This window comes from Eriocheir sinensis, chromosome 32 (assembly GCF_024679095.1).
Source record: "Eriocheir sinensis breed Jianghai 21 chromosome 32, ASM2467909v1, whole genome shotgun sequence".
In the NCBI taxonomy this organism is placed as follows: Eukaryota; Metazoa; Arthropoda; class Malacostraca; order Decapoda; family Varunidae; genus Eriocheir; species Eriocheir sinensis.
Window position 1 is genome coordinate 11,377,025 of NC_066540.1, and position 19,775 is coordinate 11,396,799.

Genomic DNA, 19,775 nt, shown 5'->3' on the forward strand with positions numbered 1-19,775 from the left:
GAGTGGGAGAGAGGAAAAGGGGGGGGAAGGGATGGAGACGCTTAAGGGGGGGGGGGGGAGGAGACACGTAAGGGCAACATCTCCCCTCGGCCTGAGTTACAGTCCCTCATTACCTTCCTCACGTTGCCTCGAGATGGGGGACAAAACCCAGGTGAGAGAGAGAGAGAGAGAGAGAGAGAGAGAGAGAGAGAGAGAGAGAGAGAGAGAGATGGTGTCTTTGAGGAGGGAGAGACAGAGGAGTAGGAGGAGGAGGAGGAGGAGGAGGAGGAGGAGGAGGAGGAATGAGACTTTGCAGGAACGAAAGGAGGATGAGGCAGATTTTTTGTGTCCGTGAGAGAGAGAGAGAGAGAGAGAGAGAGAGAGAGAGAGAGAGAGAGAGAGAGAGAGAGAGAAATATGTACTTTCTTGGACCTTTAAGTTTCAAAAGGATCAGGATGCATCGCTTTTACATGAGCACACTGTTGACAAGGAAATGTATAATGGAACCATGAAATTTCAAGTACACTTTGCGATAATGCGGCGGCCCCCCCGCGAGTTATTTCTACGGAGAAGGCCTGTCTCCCGCGCTGGCCTGTCTCTAAGGATGGCAGTGTTCAAAAGGAAGCACGATACCAACATTTCAATTTCCACAAACGTTACATCGAGATCCAACGGTGTTCCCATGTTGTGCTCCTGAATAATAAAGAAATCATAAAATATCTTCCTTAATGATAACTCTTTTTCGCTTGTGAATTGCTTGAGCTAAAATAAGAGGCAATGCATGCTGTGTATTTTGGAGTATTTTTTTTTAATGATTTGTTGCAATTGGAAAAAAAGTTACTATTTCTGACGACGTTTGTTTATTAAAATACTTTTTGGATAATTGAACTAACAAAGCATAGTTTGGAGGCATCCCTTTCTTCGCCCTGAGCTGTTTGATGCTAACAAGACATCCTCTTCCCCCCAGACGCATGTTCCCCACCGTACGGGCGTCGTTCACGGGCCTGCGCAGCGAGGACCGCTACCTGGTGCTGCTGGACATCGTGCCCGTCGACAACAAGCGGTACAGGTGAGTGCAGGACACGCCTCTTCTTCGGTATAATCGTTGGGGGCCGACCCTTGGCTGCGGCTTCCAGTGATGGCCGAGGCGGGGTATACCGATGACCCATGGCGCCACGACGGTGGAAAACCACGCACAAAGCTTAAAAATATCGTGACGAGAGGATGAAGGAACGAGATCTTGAATGAAGGAAAGCCAACGAAGCATATCATGTCATGGTGAACATAGTCACTTTGAAGACAGGAGTTAACGAAGTGAAAGACTTTTAACTTGCGCCTCCTGAGGAGGGGTCATTCTTTTAAGATATCCAACATGATGGAATGTATGTTATAGAAAGAAAATGTTTTAGTACTTTCCTAACTCATACCGTCACGACATGCACACAAGTTGAGCGTGGTATTATGCGAGAGAGTGGACGAGGTGAGAGGTACTCCTCGCAGAGCAAGGCTGCCCTGAACACACCCACACCCTGTGACACACCATACAGTAGTAATGGTAGTCCCCTGCGGCAGCCGCCAAACGTAATAGTGTGATCATGTTAAAATTTTCAAATAACAGTTACACGTCCAGCACGGCTAATGGAATCGATGAGGAATCGATGCCAAGTGAGTAACCAGGTTTAGGGGCAGACACCCTTGAATGAACTAGTGGTCTGTTGTTATCCATAACACTTCCTCTGTCTGTCTGTCCGTCTGTCTGCCTCTCTCTCTCTCTCTCTCTCTCTCTCTCTCTCTCTCTCTCTCTCTCTCTCTCTCTCTCTCTCTCTCTCTCGTGCAGAAGCGTAAGGCAGGACCCAACACACACTGACTTGCAGATCTACGCCACACGCGACACCGCGACCCTAATGACTTCCTCTACAGGTGTGCAGCGGCCCCAGGTGTACTGTGCGCCGCGCCTCACAGGTGGCCGCTGCACAGCTACTCTAACGCGGCGCCTTCTGTTCCCACGAGTATGTAGTGCATTGGTTAAACACAGGTACACGCATACCTCGAAAAAACCTCTAGCATTGGGTACACATGTGTTATATCTGCCAGGTACACAGGTGCACTAATAAATTGTTAAATAAGTAATAAGGTATCCCAGAGGTACATTGTGCTATCATCGTCTTAGTAATACAGATGTTCTGAATACTTATGACATCTACACTTGCACCACATTCACACATCCGCATATACTTGCTCTTGAGGGCACATCAAACGCGGATTTTATTCGTAAACATTTACGTAGACAAGACAGCCTCAGTTGTGAACAGGTGCCGGCAGGATGACAGAGTATACATAAAGGTATAATGAAGCTTCAAGAGAATAGACGGACTTCACAAGGTAGCTCATGAGAAACACATTTGTCAACGCTCATCCAAGTTTAACTTTCACTGGAAACTTTCAGTCATTATTACACTAACTACATGACTGCTTACTTTGCACCTCACTCAACACATGTAAACAGTCGGATGTCTTAACTGCCACAAACGTCCCTCATGCACGCGGGTGACCACTATTACCACACAGGTACGCCTACCACCGGTCGTCGTGGCTGGTGGCTGGCAAGGCCGACCCGCCGCCGCCCTACCGCCTCTACGCCCACCCGGACTCCCCCTACACCGGTGACCAGCTCAAGAAGCAGATCGTCACCTTCGAGAAAGTGAAACTCACCAACAACGAGATGGACAAGCACGGCCACGTAAGTTGCTGTGCATGCATGACCGCCCACTTCCCAGCACTCACGCTCGCTCCTGCGTGCCGCCCTCAATATTACATTTGTATTTCTCTTAATCAATATGCCCCCAACACCCAAGCCTACGGGTACTCATGGTCCCCTTGCACGTGTGGCCCCAACTTATCGCTTGCCCCTTGATTTCCGTCCCCAGCAATCGTACCTTATAATTGATCTCTTTCCTCAAACTCTTCGTGCTTACCATGCTTTCAACACTCGTGCCCAAAATACCTGTGTCCCAAACGCACAAATACCCAGCACAGTTTCCCTAGCATCCATTCCCCTAGCACCTACCTCATCAGCATCTATATCCCCAGCAGCACGCATGTCCCCAGCACCTTGTCCCCAGCACCCTTGTCCCCACCACTCACCCCCCCCCCCTCGTGCTTGCCACCTACTAGCCCTTTTAGAAGACATCGCGAAACCAATGTCCTCGGCACTATGTTCCCAGCACCCACGTCCCCACAACTCACGCCCCCTCCACCCCCACCCTCCCGTGCTTGCCACCCTCTAGCCCCTTAGCAGTCCTCGCGAAACCTCATGTGCTCGGCACCTTGTCCCCAGCACTCACGGCCACCCGGTGCGTGCCCCCAGATCGTGCTCAACTCGATGCACCGTTACCAGCCTCGGATACACCTGGTGCGGCGGCAGGACGCCGGTCAGGGCCCCGTGGCTGACCTCGACCTGGAGGACCACAAGACCTTCATCTTCCCCGAGACCGTCTTCACCGCCGTCACCGCCTACCAGAACCAGCTGGTGAGTAGCAGACGGCTGTTGTGTTTGTGGGGTAGATGGCTGGTCGGTTAGCTGATCGATTCATGAGCTTGTTATAGTTAATTCGTTAACTTATTATATTTACTGTTTTTACCGCCGTCACCGCCTACCAGAACCAGCTGGTGAGAAGCAGATGACTGATGTGTTTGCAGAGTGGATGGTTGATGGCCTGGTTGGTCAATTCATGAGTTTGTTAATTATTATAGTTATGTTATTTGTCTTCACCGCCGTCACCGCATACCAAAACCAGTTGACAAATAGGAGGGAGCAGGTTGATAGGTTGGTCGAATGGTTGGTCGGCTGGGTGGTTGGTTGGTTGGTTGGTTGGTTGGTAGGTTGCTTGCTTGGTTGGGTGGTATAGGTTGGTTGGTTGATCAATTAATGCGATAATAACGCAACTGCCTTCATCGCCGTCATGGCCTATACCAAAATCAGCTTATATCCTAGTTGGTGACGCAATTATACAAACGTAATTAGTTAGATGCATAGGTGTTCACAGGTCAGTGTAACTGTAAATTAAGGGCAAGAGTGGACCGTTAGGTGACTGCTCTTTAAATGTAGTTTCGGACAAGTCGATGATAAGTGACACGGACAGCGCGATTACAGTGGCACGTCAGCTAAGTAACGAAACAGACGCTTGCTTTATCTGACTATATATATTTACGAAGTCCAGTTATTATTAGTAGCATTGCAATAATACTCGAATCACTTAAGCGTTGCATAATTACTTCTTCTACTACTACTACTACTACTACTACTACAACTACAACTACTACTACTACTACTACCACCACCACATACTACTAGCTATCCACTACAGTATCGTTAAAACATTTTCAAATATCATCCTCACCCTCGTTCCTGACCATGCATGCATATTCTCTCTCTCTCTCTCTCTCTCTCTCTCTCTCTCTCTCTCTCTCTCTCTCTCTCTCTCTCTCTCTCTCTCTCTCTCTCTCTCTCTCTCTCTCTCTCTCTCTCTCTCTCTCTCACACACACCACCCTGACCCTCTCCTCTTGCACACATACATGCACACACGACAAACACACCAACATCCACACACACACACACACACACACACACACACACACACACAGGCGGCCGCGCAAAAACAGACTCGGCCGCGATGATTAAGTTATTCCTCGTCCGCTGGGAAATCGCTCTACATTATTCCAATTCGCCGACTGTGTCATTGAACGGCCGCTGTCAAACGCCGCGACGCGTAATTGACAGAATTGGAATTAGTTGGATTAAAACACCAAGTCGACGAGCGGCATGGAATCAGTGTCCGGCTTTGATACGCCCGATGGCTGGCGGTGTGGTGGTGTGTGGGTGTGACTGGCTGGCTGACTGTGCGTTGGGGTGACGGGATGACTGGGTGTGGGTTGCGGGGTGGGGTGCCTGGCTGACTGTGTGTTTCAAGGGAGATGTATGTGCTGGGGATGGTAGTGGTGGTGGTGATGGTGTGTGTGTGTGTGTGTGTGAATGAATCGTGTGGATGAATCGAAAACACCTAAATCGACGGATAAAAAAAATCAATTCGTTTATAGATCAATATTTTCCCTTAGTATACCCAAGCACTAACCTGACACACACCTACACTCATCACACCTGTACCAGTAATGCTTTCTGTTAATTACTTTACAATGAAGGGATAAACGATGAATCACACCACATCACTGTCACATCACATCACTGTCACACACCACATCACTGTCATACCACATCACCGTCACATCACCACATCATTGTCATACCACATCACTGTCACATCACCACATCACGGTCACACCACCACATCATTGTCACACCACATCACTGTCACACCACATCACAGTCATACCACCACATCACTGTCACACCACACATTATCACACCACATAATCCAGTAACAACAAGAAAAGGCTCATCCCCATACCTTTACAAACTCACAAACCTTCACAGAAACACAAGAAAGCCATAACACCACATTACACCACACTACCTTACACCACACCACAATATACACCACACCACACATCACCCCATAAGTACCACACACAACTAACATTACATCACCGCCACAACATTATATCATTCATACTTTGTCACCATCAAACTCCACCACAATGCATCACACCACACCACACCATTTCCGGGTCACATTCCACCACCATCACCACCACCACCACCAGGCTGCCATACTGTAAGGGTGAAAGATTGTGCCAGGAATCAATAGGTCAGCTGTGTGTGTGTGTGTGTGTGTGTGTGTGTGTGTGTGTGTGTGTGTGTGTGTGTGTGTGTGTTTAAAACTGCACTTGCATCCACTCTACAACAACAAATCTATACTATTCAAACTTCATAGTATCATATATACATGATTTGCTTCCTAAAACACCTAGCAAGGATTTCAAAACACTAACCGTCGATATACTATAACCTCCTACTTTCCCCTTGTCTGTCTGTCTGTCTGTCTGTCTGTCTGTCTGTCTGTCTGTCTGTCTGTCTGTCTGTCTGTCTGTCTGTCTGTCTGTCTGTCTGTCTGTCTGTCTGTCTGTCTGTCTGTCTGTCTGTCTGTCTGTCTGTCTGTCTGTCTGTCTGTCTGTCTCTCTCTCTCTCTCTCTCTCTCTCTCTCTCTCTCTCTCTCTCTCTCTCTCTCTCTCTCTCTCTCTCTCTCTCTCTCACACACACACACACACACACACACACACAAACGAGTAGGAGCGAGGGATGCAAAGCGTACATTTCGTGGAGGCTGCGTGCATGCCTGGCGCGGCGGTGTATGAAGGCCGTGACCTCTACTAAACTGCTGTGAGCCCAAAATTCGAACCCAGACAAAATGCGTTTGATAAATAAATCGGTAGGCAGCGCTGATCTGTAAAATGATCCCCGAATAATTTTGCTGTATGATGATTTTCTTTTATATATTCATACCTGATAATCACCTTCCCTTTCTTCACTTTCCATTTTAAGTTTTCTTTTTTTTTTTCTTAGGAGCAGCAGGTTACGCGTGCCCTTTATTTCTTGTTTGTTATTTTTTTGTCTCTTCGTGTTAGGCCGGCATATGCAGCATGGCCATCACCATTAGCCATTTCATCTCTAAACCTCCCATAAACAAATCAACATTAAGCCGCACAGCATTCCATTGTTGAACCCAGTATTTGATAATCACGCCTCTCAGCTTTACGGACTTAGTTATATGAAAGGTCATCGTAGTATCAACATCCGCATTAGTCAACAGTTGATCTCCAAACTTGCGTTAGTATGATGCACCACATATGAATTTACCCAGCAACATTCACTCATCTCCTCACATACAGCCACCTATGGATTTACCCACAACCACTCCTCTCCCACCTACTTACATTTACCTACCATATATGTCAATCTCACAACCCCCTGACTCCCCCATACATTCACCCACGACTCAGCCATCTAGCTACACCTCGTCACAGCCAAAGAAAGCCCTCAACGACATTAAGACCCTGAACCTCCCACCCCCCTTCGTCACATCACACATTGTCACACCATTTAATCCAATAACAACAAGAAGAGGCTCATCCCCATATCTATACAAACTCACAAACCTTCACGGAACATCACACCACACATCACCCCTTCAATACCACACACAACTATACATTACATCACTGCCACAGAACCATATCATTCCTACCCTGTCACCATCAAACTCCACCACATAACACCACATCATTTCCGGGTCACATTCCACCACCAATAAAAACCAATAAGCCACTTAGTACCTAAATGTTGTTATCGTTTAGATGAAATCACGTTGAATATAATTACCCATCGTTACCTCCCTTCCTCCTTCCCTGCAGCCAATGACAGTCCTCCTTAGCAGCTCACAATGACAGTTTCACACTATCTACCCAACGCTGTGTTACAACCGCCCTTATACTCCCTCTCATCCTCATAGCTAATACTACTCCCCTTACTATCCATACCTCTCACTTATGCCTCCTCCCACACATCATACACTATGCTCCCCCTCCTTAACTACAACCACCTAACTACCAAAACCACCTCCCTCACTCTCTCTTCATCCACTCCTTTACAAACCTTCCCCCTGCTCCCTTGCCTCCCTTTCCACGCTTCTTACCCTGCCCAAATACATCCCTTCTGCACAATCACTTCCCTCTTCGCTCCCAACCCGCTATCCTAACTATGCCTTCTGCTCCCTAATCCCTTACAACAAACAAAACTAGCCCCCCTTTCCTCTAACCACCTCCTCCATTACAGCCTCCTCCCCCTCCTCTCCCCCTGCCCCCCCCCCCCCCCCCCTTCTTCCAGCCGCCTCGATACCTATCTCAACCTGCCTCAATGCCTCCAGGAGTATTTATCTTTCACCCGCCGTGGTAAACATCCCCGTCAGAGCAGATATGACAGGCGCCTCCCGACCGCCATTACGTCCCATTCAGCGTGTATCTCCGGCCCATTGACGCCGCAGGAGACTCCCAACGCAGGGGCTACAGGCCTGACACGCCGCCCCGGTCCGTTTGACAGCCGAGGTGTGTGTGTTGTGTGTGTGTGTTGTGGTGGCGGTGGGGGTGGCGGCGTGACGGAGGCGCAGCGTGAATCATATTAGTGAGGAAATAAAAGAGATGAGGGAGAAAGGAAGGAGATATCATATAAAGGTCAGGGGAAGAAAGGAAGGAAGGAAGGAAGGAGGAACGAGGGTAGGAAGGGAGCAGAAAGGAGAAAGTAGGGAGGTAATAAATGAGGGAAGAAAGGAAGGAAAGAAAAGTGCGAGGAAAGGCTAAGGGAGAAAGTGAAGGAAAGAGGAAAGGAAAAGAAGATATAGTAAGGAAAGAACTGGGAAAATGAAAAGAAAAAATAAGGAAAGTAAACTGGGAAGGAGAAAAGTAGAAAGAAAAGGAAGGAGGGAAAATATGAATGAAAGAAAAGTATAAGGAAGGACTAAAGAAAGGAATAAAGGAAGATTGAATAGAGGGAGGAAAGAAGGATAGAAAGGAAGGAAAGAAATGCGTATAAGGAAGGGAAAAGGGAGGAATGAAGCAAGGTAGGGAAAAGGGAGAAAGGAGGGAGGAAAGGAATGAGGGATGAGAACGACAGTATAAGGAAAGACTAATTTAACTGAAGAAAGAAATGCATGAAAAGAAAAACATAAGGAAAGTAACTGAGAAGGATAAAAGTAGAAAGGAAAGGAAGGAAGGAAAATATAAATGAAAGGAAAGTATAAGGAAGGACTAAAGAAAGGAATAAAGGAAGGTTGAATAGGGTGAGGAAAGAAGGATAGAAAGGAAGGAAAGAAATGCGTATAAGGAAGGGAAAAGGGAGGAATGAAGCAAGGTAGGGAAAAGGGAGAAAGGAGGGAGGAAAGGAAAGAGGGATGAGAATGAAAATGTAAGGGAAGACTAATTTAACTGATGAAAGAAATGCATGAAAAGAAAAACATAAGGAAAGTAACTGAGAAGGATAAAAGTAGAGAGGAAAGGAAGGAAGGAAAATATGAATGAAAGAAAAGTATAAGGAAGGACTAAAGAAAGGAATAAAGGAAGATTGAATAGGGGGAGGAAAGAAGGATAGAAAGGAAGGAAGGAAATGCTTATAAGGAAGGGCAAAGGGAGGAATGAAGCAAGGTAGGGAAAAGGGAGAAAGGAGGGAGGAAAGGAAAGAGGGATAAGAACGACAGTATAAGGAAAGACTAATTTAACTGATGAAAGAAATGAATGAAAAGAAAAACATAAGGAAAGTAACTGGGAAGGATAAAAGTAGAGAGGAAAGGAAGGAAAATATAAATGAAAGAAAAGTATAAGGAAGGACTAAAGAAAGGAATAAGGGAAAATAGACTAGAGGGAGGAAAGAAGGATAGAAAGGAAGGAAGGAAATGCATATAAGGAAGGACAAAAGGGAGAAAAGAAGGAGGAAAGGAAAGAGGGATGAGAATGAAAGTGTAAGGGAAGACTAATGGAACTGATGAAGGAGCAATATATGAATGAAAAGATAAACAATACTGTACAATGAATGGATAAATATACTTCGTTAACACACTCATGACGCCCCGCTGCCACCCACCACCGTCGCTATCAACACCACCAATACTAACCAACGGTTTTTTTTTATCACGTTTGTTTCATTTTTTTATTCCCTTGAACTGACTCCTCTGCTGTAGAAATAAAACAAAAAACAAAACAAAAAATCAACGCCCCCTGCATTACCAACACAATTCCCACAAACACCTAAAATAACATAGTCGCCATCACCACCCACAATAACACCGATACCACAAATATCAGCCCCCCCCCCCCCCTATGCACACACACACACACACAAAAAAAAAAAAAGCACCCGTGATGTAGTGGATATGTGTTCGGTTTGTCATATCGGGGAGCTGAGGTTCTCGCCTTGATCATGCCAAAAGGTTTTCCCGCTGACAAGAAGCGGTTACTGTTCCCTCAAGAGCAAGTGGGATGGGGGGTGGGTTGTGAGGTCCCAGGTATGCCCACAGATCGGCTAATGAGCTACAAAGATATCTCCGGGAGGGTACTGACTGGGGATCACTAGTCCAGCACCAAAACCACCACCACCACTATCACCACCACCACCACCACCATCATCACCACCACCACTATCATCACCACCACCACCACCATCATCACCACCACCACTATCATCACCACCACCACTATCATTACCAAAACCACCACAACCACAACCATCATCACCACCACCACCACCACCACCAAAACCACCACCACCACTATCATCACCACCACCACCACCACCATCATCACCACCACCACCACCATCACTAGTCCAGCACGTGATCAAACCGTACGTGAGTCACACACACACACACACACACACACACACACACACACACCTTAATCTGACGGACGGACAGATAACCACCGTCACCAGCTGCCATCGCCGCCGCCGCCATCACCTCCCATTCGTGCCGTATTTGTCTATGCAAATAATAATTATCCTGAATTAATTACGCCCTTTTCAATACCCCGCAGCAAGCAAACACCGCTTGATAGGTGGACAGGGAGGGAGGACACGGGGAAGACAGAGGGGGGGGAGGGAGGGAGAGAGAAGGGGAGGGGAGAAGAGGAGAGGGGCGTAGTATAGCAGTTCATCTGAGTTTGTTTATGCAAAGTGGTTTGGCTTGGCTCCCCCTTCCTCTCTCACTCCCTCCCCTTTCCACTTCCTTCCCCTGTACTCCCCCCTCCTCCTCCCTGCTTTGCTGCCGGACACACACACACACACACACACACACACACAGAGGGGGGGATGGCAGGGGAGGTGGGTGGATCACTGCACGAGCATGTGGTGGGGTAGTTTTTGCCCCTCTCGCCTTTACGTCCGTCATATGGCTCGCCGAGGAGAATGAATAATTAAATCACGGGCATTCTTCACTCACTCATTCACTTTGACGTACTGGACCTTCCTTTTCGATCTACTTCACCCTCCTTCCCTCTTTTGCACGTCAACCCAACCCAACTATATGAAAGAACTCTGTGGTAAAGCAACTCTTCAACAACCCGCACTATCCCTTCTTCAACTAGTCACTTCACTCGCTCCTTTCTTCCCTGTACGTAAACTCAACATGTCTTTGTAACCTCCTTAGTTATTATAGTCCCAGTCAACCGGTTTTCATTTTCCCTCCTCAGTCAGTCAGGTAGCCATCCAGCATTTGTTTCTCGAATGAGTTCTCTTTACTTAATTTAGGGGCTATTACACTGGGCAAATTTTCCGTGGATCTTCAGTCAAACCACGATTTCCGCTGGCGTGGTTCTCATATTTCCGTGGTTTTCTGACGTGTCCACGATCTTCCAAAGCTACGGTAGAGTTCCTTGAATGACGGCGGTATTACTCACCATCATCATCAGCAGCAATAACAAGGAACAAATGAAAACCACGCCAGCAGAGATCGTGGTTTGACTGAAGATTCACGGAAAATTTGCCCAGTGTAATAGCCCCTTTATTCATATCCTCCTTCTCGTTCTGTCTGTCTGATAAACAAAGAAAAAGCATCGTGGAGGCTGAAATAAAACACTTAGTGGGTGTTTTACAAGAGTTTCAAGGAGTCTACCAACAACCGCCACTAACCGGAATGGAAATATGTGTACGATCCCTTGTGACCAGAAGTGTATTTCATAATGTATCAGCAGGAATACTTGATAAGACTGCGGCGCTTGTCCCCAGTAAATACGTTCCCCTAGGGCTTAAAAAAATACCGACTTGCTGTATTGGCACGGACGGAGTAGTGTGTTTGTGTGTGTGTGTGTGTGTGTGTGTGTGTGTGTGTGTGTGTGTGTGTGTGCGCGCACCTAAGTATACATTAACAAATCTTTTTACGATGCATACATGGTCTATTCCAGTTCATAGTGTCTTTTGGAATGTCGTTAAGGCAGAAAAAAAAACGATGCTAATGAATGAATAACTAATAATTTAATTCACTCATGGGGGCCGAGCAGTCAACCGTCATGAAGCGTAACGACACTTCAGACGCTTCCGCCAAACAGACGAACAAAGGCTACAGACTGTTCATTAAAAGCCGGAAAAAAAAGACAAGGACGGGTGGCTTAGCGCGCCCCGCCGACCCTCACACCTCGGTATTGTCATGGTAATGTACACCAGGCTAGGGGGGAGGGGGTGGGGGGTATCGGGAAGGATCAGGGAGGGAGAGAAGGAATGGGATGAGGAGGGCAAAGGGAGTGGAGGGACTGGTGGCTGGTTAGGTGGTGGTAGTGGTGGTTGGTGGTATAAGTGGTGGTGGTGATATTGCTGGAGATGGTTACTCATTATGTTCTTTAACTGATAATCACTACGTACCAACCGCTATTATTCCCTCACCTCCGCCCGCCTTTTCTATTGCCTAATCATCATCTTAAGCGGGGATCATGTTTCTTAATGGTTCCTCTAAGCGAGAAAAATGAGTAAAAATCATCCCTCACACAAACCATTTCATGATATATATCAAAGCATTTGTGATCAGATTATTCATCATCTATTTTGGGGGGTTTATATCATAGCACAAATTTGGCCCGTCGCTGCTACACGGTAAAGCCACAAATTTGGCCCGTCGCTGCTACACGGTAAAGCCACAAATTTGGCCCGTCGCTGCTACACGGTAAAGCCACAAATTTGGCCCGTCGCTGCTACACGGTAAAGCCACAAATTTGGCCCGTCGCTGCTACCGGGTTAACTGTACTATCTCCCCTACTCGTTAGCGAATCGTATCTATTAAAGACGGCGGCTTCTTAATCGACCTTTCTTAACCTGACAACACAATTACGAAAGCTCAGTTCCATCCGACTTTCCTATTACCCAGTCACAGCTTTTCAGATTTTTATTGAGAAAAGAGGGAGGATATTTACAGAGGAAGGGGGGGGGGGGGATACATACATATGACTTAGCCTAACCTAAGCTAAACAAATCAAATGCATGAGAGGAAGATAAAAAAAAGGGGGGTGAAGTAAACAGAGCGAAGGTAGGCTCTATACTCTTCCCATAATATATACTTCATAGCTGTTAAATGCGGCAATAAACTCGATCGTCCCAACACTACTTCCCTTATAACTATATAGACTAACCTACAACAGTTACGAAGAAGCTCAATTTCATCTGACCTTCCTATCACCCACTCTCCATCTTGGCTCTATACTCTTCCCATAATATATACTTCGTAGCTGTTAAAGGAGGCAATAAACTCGTTCGTCCCAAAACTACTTCCCTTATAACTATATAGACTAACCTACAACAGTTACGAAGAAGCTCAATTTCATCTGACTTTCCTATCACCAACTCACCATCTTGGCACTATACTCTTCCCATACTACTCCGTCATACTGTTTAATAAGGCAATAAACTAACTCCTCCCCTAATCTACTGTTCTTACAACTATACCTACGTACCCACAACAACTACGAACAGGCAAAAAGATATCCGACTTCTCTATTACTCAATCACCATCTTTTACTTTTCCCATTCTACTCCGTAACTGTTGAATAAGACGAACTCATTCATTCCCTAAACTATTGTCTTTACCTACTATTACAACACCTATTTAATCACGATCATATTTTTTATCTATATTCTCTTTTGACTCATACTTATTTAAGGCAATACTATCACTTGAGCTTCATTTTTCCTATATATATCTTTCTTTACAACAAAGGAAACAGCTCAAGGGCACAAAAAAAGGAAACAATAATAAAATAAAGCCCGCTACTCGCTACTCCTACGAAAAGAAATCAAAAGATGTGGCCGAAAGAGAGGTCAATTTCGGGAGGAGAGGTGTTCTGATACTCGTTAAGCTCTATACTTAACTAAAATAATACATGAATCTGCCTCTCTCTACCACCCCCGCAACTGTCCATAGCTCTATCCACCATGTGACCAGCACAGGCCACACCACCACAACACCTGCGACTCCCTTAATTTTCTCGCCTATCGCTTGTCCTCTCGCCCGCCACCTCAACACGCATCATCACGCTACCACTCACCGCCACCCCCTTCACACGTTGCCTCCCCGTGCTCCTAACCGCCACCCACTCAAGCCTAAAATCCCACAAGCACTCATTTCACTACGCTTGACGCCACACCATCATATACACCATCCGCCACCATCACTGCCGCCACCCACACACCCATCACCACCACCCTCAACACCACACCACAACATGTGACGCCCATTCCCCCCCCCCCCCCCGGGGCTTACACAATCTTGTCTCAGCCTTATCCTGTACTCGCCACCCCTTTAAATTAGGCTTCTAGGGAGGCTTAATTCTTTGCACTCGACTAGCCTGAACTCACACACCCCCGCCGACCCCCAGCACCCGCTACTCCTCCACACCGGGCACACGGGTAGCCCCACGTTTACTCTGGCCCCGACATTACACCCTGCCGCCACCGCTGCCTGCCGGACGCCCCACAGCCAGCGAAACACTCCGGCTCGTCACTCACTCCCAGAGTGTCTCATGAGAGCCTTCCCTATCCAAACCAACTCTCGCCCCCCCCACACACACACACAGTCACATTGTGGCCAGGCACAGGCACTCACCTTGCCGTGAGAGACAAGAAGCCTAGGGCCTGTCGTGCCGCGTCACTCACCACGCCATGCCAATCACTGTCTGTCCAAGTGTCCATCTGCTTCCAAGCGGACCCCAGCCGAGCGCCTCTCAAGACGGTGCTCAGCACGCGGCCCACTACATCTGACCAATTGACGTCCAGCAAGACATTGCAAGGCAACGAGCGGTTTCTTAATATATATTAATATGCAAACACGTCAATACAGATAGAAATATGGGAAAATACATACACATACACTTACAATTATTGGTTATATGGGACAAAGTCAAGGCCAGCGGCAGCGTTCGGACACACGATTCACTTGTTCGAGAGTTGTCTCGAAACAATAATGTTTAAGGCGAGATGCGGCATCATTATATGACGAACACACACACACACACACACATACACTATTATATATATATATATATATATATATATATATATATTTATATATATATATATATATATATATATATATATATATATATATATATATATATATATATATATATATATATATATATATATATATATATATATATATATATATATATATATATATATATATATATATATATATATATATATATATATATATATATATATATATATATATATATATATATATATATATATATATATATATATATATATATATATATATATATATATATATATATATATATATATATATATATATATATATATATATATATATATATATTATATATATATATATATATATATATATATATATCTATATATATATATATATATATATATATAGACATATATATATATATATATATATATATATATATATATATATATACATATATATATATATATATATATATATATATATATATATATGTATATATATATATATATATATATATATATATATATATATATCTATATATATATATATATATATATATATATATATATTTGTGGGTGTGTGTGTGTGTGTGTGTATATATATATATATTGGCATTGGCTCGGGCGTGCCACAGATACGGACGCGGTGAATTGATTGGCTGATGTGTGAATCAGACGTGCAATATATCGAGCCGCCACGCCAATCACACCTCGCAAACGAATTAAATGACAGACTGGCCACACTCGTTACCGTGATGTGTGGCAGCTGTTGTGGCGGGCGGGGGGGGGGGGGCAGTGACAAGTAGCAGTAGTAGTAGCAGTAGTAGTAGTAGTGTAGCCGCAGTAGGATTGGCAGCAGACGGCATTGTTGAATTAATGGTAATGGACGGCATGTATGGATGACAGGTGAAAACCTACAACAGTTTACGAAAAATATACGTAAGAATCTGTAGCATCAACGATTACAATGCGGTCCTTTAGCGGTTTCGTAACTACGGAGTCCATATATAACGTTAATAAAATTACTCTCTTAACTGAACCCAATTAGAGGGTACGTCCTGGCATACATGAATTTTGGTACATGAAACAATATACAAAAAATTAAGGAAAATTAAATAAAAATAATTCTGAGAGAAGAGGAACAAAGGAAGTGACAAATAAATAAACGGTGAGAAAGACGCGAGGGAAGAAAATAAAGAGACGAGATTAATTTCCGAGGAAGGAGGCGGGGAAAACTGAATGCAAGATACAGAAAAAAAATACCTGGAACAGTGTGGAATGAAATAAAAAAAGGAAGATTACGGGCATGGCAGGATAGGAAAAAGCAACAACAAAAGGATAAGAAGCTGAAAAGGAAAAGAAGAGGAAAAGCTGAAGTAAAAAAAATAAAATGGAAATCGGAAAAGATGGCCACTGGAATGTTTGTGGACTACTACTACTACTACTACTACTACTATAACTACTACTACTACTACTACTACTACAACTACTGCTACTACTACTACTTCTACTACTACTACTACTCCCACTTCCACTTCTACTCCTCCTACTACCTCCACTATATAATTATGAAAAAAATAATTATGAAAGAAAAAAAAGAGTTCATCGGGAGCCAGAAAACGACGGACGATTTCGGAAAGTGTCCCCTACAATGTGAACCTCCTTCCGCTTCCTCGTCCACGGGAAGCGATAAGTCAGCGGCGGCAAGTGGCTGGCTGTGCTGGGGCGCGCCTGGGTCGTTAGTCGCATCGTTACGGCTGATTATCAATGACCGTGTTTTGTCTTTATTTATGGCCGCTTCAATTTCCTCTCTCGCGGTCTGCCTGTTCGGTCCGTTCGGTCTGGTCTTCTTTCCCCGCAGCCCGACCAGCCATGCACTCAAGGAAGTAACCGATCTTTCGTGACTCCTCTCTCTCTGTCTCTGTCTCTGTTTCTGTCTCTGTCTGTGTCTCTGTCTGTCTGTCTGTCTCTCTCTCTCTCTCTCTCTCAACTAACCTAACTAACTCAATCAACTAAATAACTAACTCAACTAGCTACATAACTAATTAGTAAACTCTACTGACTTAATTAACTTACTAACCGACTAACTACCTCTAACTCAGCTAATTACTTTATCAACTAACTCTACAGACTGACCATCCCACTAACTAACTACCTAATCAAGTAACTGACTGACAATATATCTCACTAATTAACTAACTAACTCACTGACTCACTAACTACCTTCCAAGCCAGCTAACTAACTAACTCTCTCATTCATTCACTACCAACCTATCTAACTACCTGCCTGACTAACCTAACCTGACTTAACTAATTTATTTCTTCCCTCTTTCCCACCACAGATCACCAAACTCAAGATCGACAGCAACCCGTTCGCGAAGGGCTTCCGGGACTCCTCGCGCCTCACTGACTTCGAGAGGTAGGAAAAAGGCTTCTCTTCCTGAACCTCCTCCTCCTCCTCCTAATACATCCTTCTCCACTTGTTCTCTATCTCTCCTTCTTAGCCATCCTTCTCCTTAGCCATCCATCCTCTTCCCTCTTGCACTTTTTATCTCCTACTTCTTAGTCCTCCATTCTTTTCTTTCCGTTTGTTATCCTTCTCCACCTTGTTCTTTTTCTTTCACTCTTTTCCTTCTTAATCATCCTTCTCCTTCTCCACCGTGTCGTCTTTCCTTCTCCTCCTCCTCCTTCTTTTCCTTTGATCATCCTGTCCTCCTCCTCCTCCTTCTCCTCCTCTTCCTCTTTCGAGACCTCGCCCTCTTGACCCTTATCTTCCTCCTCGTCCTTATCCATTTTTCTCCACCTTATCCTTGTCTACTTGTCCTTCAAACGTCTTATCCTCGTCCTCCTCTTCCTCTTCCTCCTCCTTCTCCTCCTCCTCCTCCTCCTCCTCCTCGATATTCTCTTTCTCTTGGCATGCTTTCCTTTCTTTATTTTCGCTTGTTTTGTTGTATCTGTATGATTATGCATTTTTTTTTTTAGTGTTTAGGTCATTTTATATTATTTGTATTGCTTGACTTTTATTCTTGAGTGTGTGTGTGTGTGTGTGTGTGCAGAAGTGCTATACAGTGCAGAGAAGAGGGGTTAAGGGGGGTGAAGGGGGGAGGGGGGGGACAGGTAAGGGAGTGGGTATATAAAGAGAGGAAGCTTAACGAATTCTCATAAAATTTTGGAGCAATTGTTTGGGTCTGTGGAGGAGGTAAGCCTCGCGCCGGGAGTGTGACGAGTGTGCTATCACCTGCGCGGAGGCCAGATTACAGGTGTGTGTGTGTGTGTGTGTGTGTCAGGTGTAATTTGGGCCTGTTGATATGAGGGCAGTAGTAGTAGTAGTAGCAGTAGTAATAGTAGTAGTAGTAGTTGTGATTGTTGCTGTTGTTGTTGTTGTAGGTGTTATATTATTCTTGTTTTTCTATGTTTCTGCAAATGTCTGTGGTATTGTTGTTGTTGCTTTTATTGTTGCTGTTACTGTTGAAATCATTGTTGTTGCTGTCGTTGTTGTTGTTGTTGCTCTTGTTGTACATCATTAACGTCAACATCTTCATTATTATCATTATCATCATCACCCTCATCTCTATCATAATGGTTATACTACTACTATCAATACTACTACTACTACTACTACTACTACTACTACTACTTCTACTACTATTACACCCAATGTTCAAGTCTCTCTCTCTCTCTCTCTCTCTCTCTCTCTCTCTCTCTCTCTCTCTCTCTCTCTCTCTCTCTCTCTCTCTCTCTCTCTCTCTCTCTCTCTCTCTCTCTCTCCTGCCCCTTCCCTCCCCCTTCCCTCCCTCCCTCCTCCCACGTAACCAAGCTGCCAGATGATCACACCGATACCTGCCCTTTTCTCTTCACCTTGTGGCCACGTGAGGTTCCTATCCGCGTGGGAACCCGAGCATTACCTCTTGATTTATACTACCACGGATGGACGAGATGGTAATGGGGTGGGAGGGCCGACCTTCTCTTCTTCCACCGTTATTGGTTCATGCTGCTCCACCCGCCCCTTCTGTTACCCCGACACCCACCACCAAGTACATCCTTATACCTTTTTGCTCTTATCGCCACTATTAAAGGAAAAGTAAGGAGAGGAAGTGGGTGAGTCAGGAAGCTATATACCGAGGGGGGGAGGGAGGGAGGTAAGAAACTGAAGTGTATAAGTGTGTGGGTTTATTTTTGGGTATAGTTTTGGTGTGAGGAGTTATCATGCGCCTTACATCACTCTGCCTTCCCTATCACTAAACCAGCTCACGGTACCATCCTGATCACCCCTACCCCCTGCTTAGCGATATCACTGTGGGTTTATTTTTGGGTATCGTTTTGATGTGAGGAGTTATCATGCACCTTATCAACACCCTGCATTCCCTATCACTAAACCAGCTCACGGTACCATCCTGATCACCCCTACCCCCTGCTTAGCGATATCACTGTGGGTTTATTTTTGGGTATCGTTTTGGTGTGAGGAGTTTATCATGCGCCTTACATCACTCTGCCTTCCCTATCACTAAACCAGCTCACGGTACCATCCTGATCACCCCTACCCCCTACTTAGCGATATCACTGTGGGTTTATTTTTGGGTATCGTTTTGATGTGAGGAGTTTACGCCTTACATCACCCTGTATTCCCTGTCACTACCCCAGCTCACAATGCTTTCCTAATCACCCCTGCCCCCTACTTAGCGATATCACTCTTAACATGCCCAACTCCTTATCCTCAACACCCACGCATACAAAACCTCAATTACTTATACTAGACTTCCATACCTTCCATACTATAGCTTCCATACCTCATTTACTGCATATACTACTAGAACTGTTACT

At 45.1% G+C, this 19,775-nt stretch overlaps 1 protein-coding gene across 3 annotated transcripts in view; it reads left to right on the forward strand.

The window, feature by feature from the left end:
- Positions 1-683: 683 nt before the first annotated feature.
- LOC127006139 (T-box transcription factor TBX20-like) overlaps positions 684-19,775 on the forward strand; it is a 41,218-nt gene continuing 22,126 nt past the window's right edge. For 2 of the 3 annotated variants that reach the window (XM_050875669.1, XM_050875671.1), the window contains exons 1-4: positions 684-1,048; positions 2,548-2,719; positions 3,317-3,508; positions 17,297-17,373. In XM_050875669.1, coding sequence (XP_050731626.1) covers positions 918-1,048; positions 2,548-2,719; positions 3,317-3,508; positions 17,297-17,373 — 572 coding nt within the window. In that variant the 5' untranslated portion in view covers positions 684-917. The remainder of the gene's footprint in view (positions 1,049-2,547; positions 2,720-3,316; positions 3,509-17,296; positions 17,374-19,775) is intronic. The other variant, XM_050875670.1, reaches the window with a different exon arrangement.